The sequence below is a fragment of the Eurypyga helias genome, unplaced genomic scaffold (genome assembly GCF_000690775.1).
Source record: "Eurypyga helias isolate BGI_N326 unplaced genomic scaffold, ASM69077v1 scaffold50784, whole genome shotgun sequence".
NCBI classification, from domain to species: Eukaryota; Metazoa; Chordata; class Aves; order Eurypygiformes; family Eurypygidae; genus Eurypyga; species Eurypyga helias.
The window spans coordinates 8,597-14,923 of NW_010247887.1; the positions used below are offsets into that span (position 1 = coordinate 8,597).

The following is a 6,327-nucleotide window of genomic DNA, read 5'->3' on the forward strand; positions in this document are numbered from 1 at the left end:
CTGGACGCGGCGGGGATAGCTTGTTTTCCCTCTGTTTGCCATGTGACGGGAACTGTGAACACCCAGGTGGCCAGCTGTATGCTGTACTTATTTATGAACTCTAAATATTTCAGTATAAACTCCAGTACTGCAGCAGATCCAGGAGATAAGAGTCACACAGCAGAATCAAGAACAAGAAAAAAGCTAAAATGCAGCATTTGCCCCCAAACAACTGTCCCCAAGCTGGGCCCTCTGTTTGCCATGTGACGGGAACTGTGAACACCCAGGTGGCCAGCTGTATGCTGTACTTATTTATGAACTCTAAATATTTCAGTATAAACTCCAGTACTGCAGCAGATCCAGGAGATAAGAGTCACACAGCAGAATCAAGAACAAGAAAAAAGCTAAAATGCAGCATTTGCCCCCAAACAACTGTCCCCAAGCTGGGATACTTGCCTTCCTGGGAGCCACAGTGAGGGGTTGGAGTGATGAACGTGTTTATTTTTTGCACCAGGATATAGGCACTGAAACAAATAGAAACAAACCAGCCATTGGATTATTTTCCCATTAGGATGTTGTCTTAGTGCAGTTACATGGTGCAGGCAGGACCTCCTGGCGAGGGCACATGTTGAGCCGGCGACCAGACTGCTCCGTCAATTAGCAAATTGTGCTGGCAGAGTCCCTTAATTAGCAACTTCAAGAAATCTCCCTTGGAGCTGATGTTGTACAGCTGCTCTGCCCCTGGCTGGAGCTCACTGGGAGGTTTATAAATCACATCTGGTGTCTCTGAAGTGGAAAAAGAGTTTCTGCTCTGATATCTCTTCCTCTGGTACCCCAGCTCTTGTACTTTCCCAGCTAGCTCATCATGCCTCTCCATCTTCATTTTAATTAAATCTTTTCTTGCCCCATTGCTCTGATCATGAACCTGCAGGAGTTGGTGTTTCCCAGGAGTCCTGGGAAAGTCACGTCCCTTCAGCTGCAAATGCTGATGGTGCTGATCTGCTCCGTGCGATGCCCATGCAACCGAAATCAGGTGTATCAGTAGCTCTTCAAGTACATGCTCATCACTGAGGCCATAGCCACGTGTTTAATTAACACAGTACTGGTCCCAGGCACCAGATTTTGTTGCCTTAAAGATTGCAGAGCTCCATGCCTGGGATGGGGTGGGATCCTCTGCTCGTGAGCTGCACAGGCTCTGGAGGCAATGCCAGCCTCGGGGGCAGACAGAGAGAGAGCTGATCTGGGTCCTCGAGGGCTGTAGGTCTGATAAAAGCAGCTACTTTCTTGTTTTCCACTCTTTTTTCCTGAGGGGTGAGGCATTTTCTATGGTGAGCACATCACTACTTGGCCCATACCTGGAGAGTAGCTGCATCACATGGGTAACAGCCAGGTAGTCCTCAGAAAGTACTAGAAATACTGATTTTTTGGTGATGGGGAAGGGAAAAAAAGGGGGCTTCGTTTCTTTAGTGCTTAAAGACTGTTCTGCCACCTCCTACAGCATCTATTACCTGAGCAAGTATTTCACTGCACATTTATCATTACAGCAGCTTATTCATTAAGCACAGGGAGTTTTTCCACTTCTTCCCTTAGTTTAATCCTTACAGTCATGTGTCAGAGACTTTATTTACTTTCTCCTCCAACTATGCCTTAAAAATAGAAATATAAATAAAATAATTTCCTGTGGTAGCATAAGAGTGTTCTCTTTTTTTAATTATTTTTAAGAGGTTCCCTCTGCCTGTCCCTGGGTGCCGCATGGTTCAGCCCTGACTGCCCCTGGGGTTCTGCTGGCTTTCTCCTGCTTCCCTGTGGTTTGCGTTTATTAAAACTGCATGTGGTTTTTTTGGTTTTAATTGTGACTAGGAGACCAGTTTTGAGCTCGGGTTGGAGTTGGCCAGTGGCCCGCGGAGGGGTGGGGTAATGTTTCTGCAAGGGGAGATTTTGCAGCGCAGGTGAAGAGGGGGAATCAGAGAGACCTGCACCAAACTCCCTCTAAGGAATGTGTTGGAATTGAAGCTGAAAACACCTTTTCTCCCTCTGCCTCCAAGAACTCACTTGCTCACATATATCTAATTTTTGTGCTATGAGGGATGCAATACAGCGGCTATAATTATGAATTTAATACCTTTTTTTTTTTTTCTGCTTTATGGAATTGCATTTAAAAATACTGTGTTGGGTCTTTTCAGAGTGCAGCTACTGTTTCTCCATCACCTTTGCAGTTAGTCCATATTTGGACTTAATATTTCATAGTATTTTTCCCGAGAGAGGCTGTTACATTTCTTGTCTCAGCAGCACTACTGGATGATGGGCAGGAAGCTGCAGTCGTACCGAATATCTCATTTGTGCGTAGCCGAAGAGACCTCTTGAATCCCTTGAGTTGTGGCAAGCAGAGAGAGACGTTTCGGGGAATGAAGAGTAGAGCGTAGATCTGGGATAAGAGGAATGCGAAGAGGCGGTTGAGTAACTGGTGTTTCCCATCAGGCAGATGACACCGTCGCAGAGAAAATCAGGTTTTGAGATGAAGCACCGCATAATGCCGATTCATTCGTTGCTTTGCAGGTTTGAAACTTTTGAAGTGAACAGCTTTGAACAGTTTTGTATCAACTATGCCAACGAAAAGCTCCAGCAGCAGTTCAATTGGGTAAGGTCAGCTTGGAAATGTTCCATAAAACTTTGCAGAAAATGGATCAAGGTGGGATTATTTTATGTCTGGCTTCTGCTTCATGGCATCTACCTGTGGCCTGGCCAGATTGCGTGGCCAGCATGGATGTCGTCCCTGGCATACCGTCTCTCCCAGGCAATGATTGAGCATTGTAATTGCACTAAATGGTCATTTGAAGTTGAAAATGTTGCGTGGTTGATCTATAGGCTTGATACTGGAAGCAGATTTGCAGATGGCTTATGCGAAGGTTTGCTGATGGTTTTGAATAAGTAGATAGTTTGCCTTTTTTCTTTTTTTTTTTTTTTTTGAGTAGTTTCAATCCTAAATTGAGCTAAACTTGGATGGTCTTGGGCGGAGTCCTGATTTCCAGTGTGTGACAAAATGTGGGTGGAAACCTGCCTATTAAGTGTGGCTTAAACCTCTGCAACTAAAACTCTGTGTTAAATAACAGTATTGGACACACTCACTCACCATTTTGCACTTGGATATGCCTCAATACCTGGAATTCTTCTATTTTATTAGATGCAAGTGCTTGCCGGCTCTGAAAACCAAGTCAGTACGGAGTTGTCTTCTTTTGCTGCAAACAGGGAAAAATTACCATTAGTTAGGGTACAAGGGAAAAAACCTTGTTAAATTTGGACAGCTAAGTACGGTGGAGTAGTTTGACACTTTGAAACTGTATCGTATGCGTGGACACGAACACGTGCCGTATATCTGATGCATCAGATGACTGCTGCTAAAGATGAAAAGTAAATTATGGATTGCATTTGCACTATTCATATCTTACTTAGTATGTCCAACTATCATTACTGAAGCTTATAAATTCAAACTCTTGAGATGGCATGTTTGAAGAGATTTTAAAAAGCTATCTTTGAAGAAAAAAGTGCGTTTGAAAAATCACTTTTTAATATCCTTAGAGTATCTCAGAAATAGCCAGAGACAATTTATCTCCTTGGGCAGAGGTCTGAGCGATATAAGCCATGCAAAGACTTTTTTTTCTTTTTTTTTTAAATTTTATTTTTAAATAACAATCTGCAATAGAAGTGTTCCTGAGTCACTGAGATCCTGCTGCTGATATCCCTTCTAGGACGATGGGTCCTCTGTGTGAAGCTCTGCTCACAGATGGGGTCACACGTGCTCAGCCCTGGCTTGGCTCCCAGCTTGTGGACCTGCTGCAGGTCACTAGTTTAATCAGCAGAGCACTCAAGGAGAGAGGGATTTTTCTCAGCCCAAGAGATATGTATGTCACTGCCATTTCAATATATGGCTCCCACCTAAATGTAGTGACAGCTTCGGTAATTTTCTAGTGCAAGTCATTTAAAGCCATTTTTTTAACCCTGCCCCATCCATGGTTTCCTAGTGTAATGCTTTTACTTTCTTTGCCAGAAGCTAGATTATGTAAGTGGCAGAGCCTGTACAAAGCTGCACATGAGGGCATCTAAAGCTTCTATGTCTCCTGGATATGTTGAGGGAACGCTCCAATGGGTGGACAGGATAGAGGCTGGTGCTGTGCTGGCTGGGTTTGCCATCAGTAACTCTGCTGTTTTTCCAATCTCAGTATGTGTTTAAGCTGGAACAAGAAGAGTACATGAAGGAGGGCATCCCTTGGACTCTCATAGACTTCTATGATAACCAGCCGTGCATTGACCTTATAGAAGCAAAACTTGGAATCTTGGACCTACTGAATGAAGAGTGCAAGGTAAAATGGGCCAACCACCTTTTTACTGGCATTTTTGTAAAAGGTTAAAGAACGGGCTTTAACCTGTGGCAGCTTGCAAGAGGGTAAACATCTCCTTTCACATGTGTTGCTGGGGTGCTTGTGGCTGGGGTAAGCTGTTGGCATTTGCTTTGCTTTAGGACCATCCGGAACCTCCTTGGCAGGTGCTTGTTACCAACTTGGGTACGTGCTCTCACCCTGTATTGCCAGAGCTCATGTTTCTGGCCTGGCTGCACAGAGGGATAGTCATAGCTTGTGACTTTTGATTCCTTCAGTGTTATCCAGGAGGTAGAGTTCTTCCCTGTCTCAAGCCTTATTTGTCCCAAGGGAAAGCCGAGTCCTCTTTGCAATAGTTTCTCTGGGGTAAAGTCGATTGCATTTAGTGTACAGACTTCAGATGCTGGAATTTGTGCTTCAGTGGCACATGGCATAAAATTAAAAAAAGGGGTCTGGGAGGGTCTCCTGTTTGGTTAACCTTGCAGCATCAAGGCACATCAGCCACAGAACAAGGTTTTGCTGAAGTTGATGCCAAGCTCTGGCTGCCTTCAGGCAGGCCTGGATGTTACACAAGTTTTGTAGAAGATTGATATTGCGTATCCTTTCTGCTCCTTTGAGGGGGAGAAGCAGGAGCCCTGGGATGACCTGTAAAAGTGTCTTCAGTTGTGTGGGCTTCTAGTCATTCCTTTAGCATACTTCTGTTGGGTTTTGGAATTGTCTTCCCTCAGCTTTTCTGAGTTTTAGGGTTGTGTTGGTTGGTCTGATTGGTTGGTTGTGGGTGTGGGTTTTGGTTTTTTTTTCCTAAAAAAACCAAGCTTGCAATGTGGGAGAGTAGTTTGCTATCTTTTGTCATCTGTCTCTCATAACAGCCTAAATTGTCTTGCTTCAATGTTGAGTGGAAATGCCAGAATGGCAGCCCTTCAAGAGAATCCCTAAAAATGTTGGACTCCTTATTGACTCCTTGTTTAGTCATGATTACCAAATATATCTAGAACAAGAAATGCAAGATGGGAGACTTTCTTGGGAAGTTGGAATGCCTGTTTTGAAGGTCTTTGGTATGAAGAGTAGGTGGCAAGTCCAGAGTCTTTAGGTATGGTCATCTCTCAATGGGGGGGTTCAGTGTGATGCTGTGTTGAAAAGTGCTCCTGTGCTGTGCAGAGCGGCTCGCACCTCCTTCTGGTTCTGGTGTCGGCACAGCAGATGATGATGAAATACTGGAGAGAGTGTTACCAGATCAGGGCTATAAAATGTTGTGATACTGAGGATAAAGAAACTTAAGCACTACGTGTGAATGCTTGTGATGGTCAGTGGGAGGTTTTCAGATCCTTTGACATAAAACACCCCATATCATGCAATAGCTAGAAGCTGAAGTTGGACAGCTGATACCATGAAATAAGCCTTTTTAATGCTGAGAACAGCCTATTGAAAGGGCATGATGACTGCCGTCTTGCTGGGTGTGGCTACCTTGTGGAGCCTCAGAGGGATTGTGCTATGGTGTGAGCAGCAAGTTGTCTTTGGGAGGATATTCCCTTGAATCTTAGATCGTCCATGCCAGGAATGTCTTGATGATTGTGGAAGAGCTTTGAGGGAGTTTGAGCAAGTACAGGGAAGGGTGAGGCAAGGGGTGGCAAGAGAGCTAAAGCAGGGAAGGGACCCCTTACCAAGATAGCCAAGGTGATGAGGAGGCAACAAATTCTTCTTGGCTCTGGGGGATCTGTGGGAATGGCTCAAATTCAGCAGCCTGAGGACAGGAATGTCATGTTGCATCAGAGGGAATCAGCGTGATGGATCCCTACGAAGAAGTCAGACAAAAATGCCAGGAGGCCTGCGTGGATGAACAAGCAGCTCCTGGAGAAACTGAGGAACAAAAAAAGAAGCCTACAGTGGGTGAAGCAGGGACAGGGAGCTTGGGAGGAATGCAGAGAAATGGGAATTGAAAGCAGAGCTGACGAGTAGGACTTGGGGGTACTGGGGG

General features: G+C 44.8%; 1 protein-coding gene across 1 annotated transcript in view; it reads left to right on the forward strand.

The window, feature by feature from the left end:
• Positions 1-4,337, forward strand: part of LOC104509044 (unconventional myosin-Vb-like) — a gene marked incomplete at its 3' end in the record, with an annotated part of 12,793 nt that extends 8,456 nt beyond the window's left edge. The window contains exons 5-6 of the mRNA XM_010150854.1: positions 2,536-2,617; positions 4,197-4,337. Of these exons, the coding sequence (XP_010149156.1) occupies positions 2,536-2,617; positions 4,197-4,337 (223 nt within the window). The remainder of the gene's footprint in view (positions 1-2,535; positions 2,618-4,196) is intronic.
• Between the last annotated feature and the right edge of the window lie 1,990 nt (positions 4,338-6,327).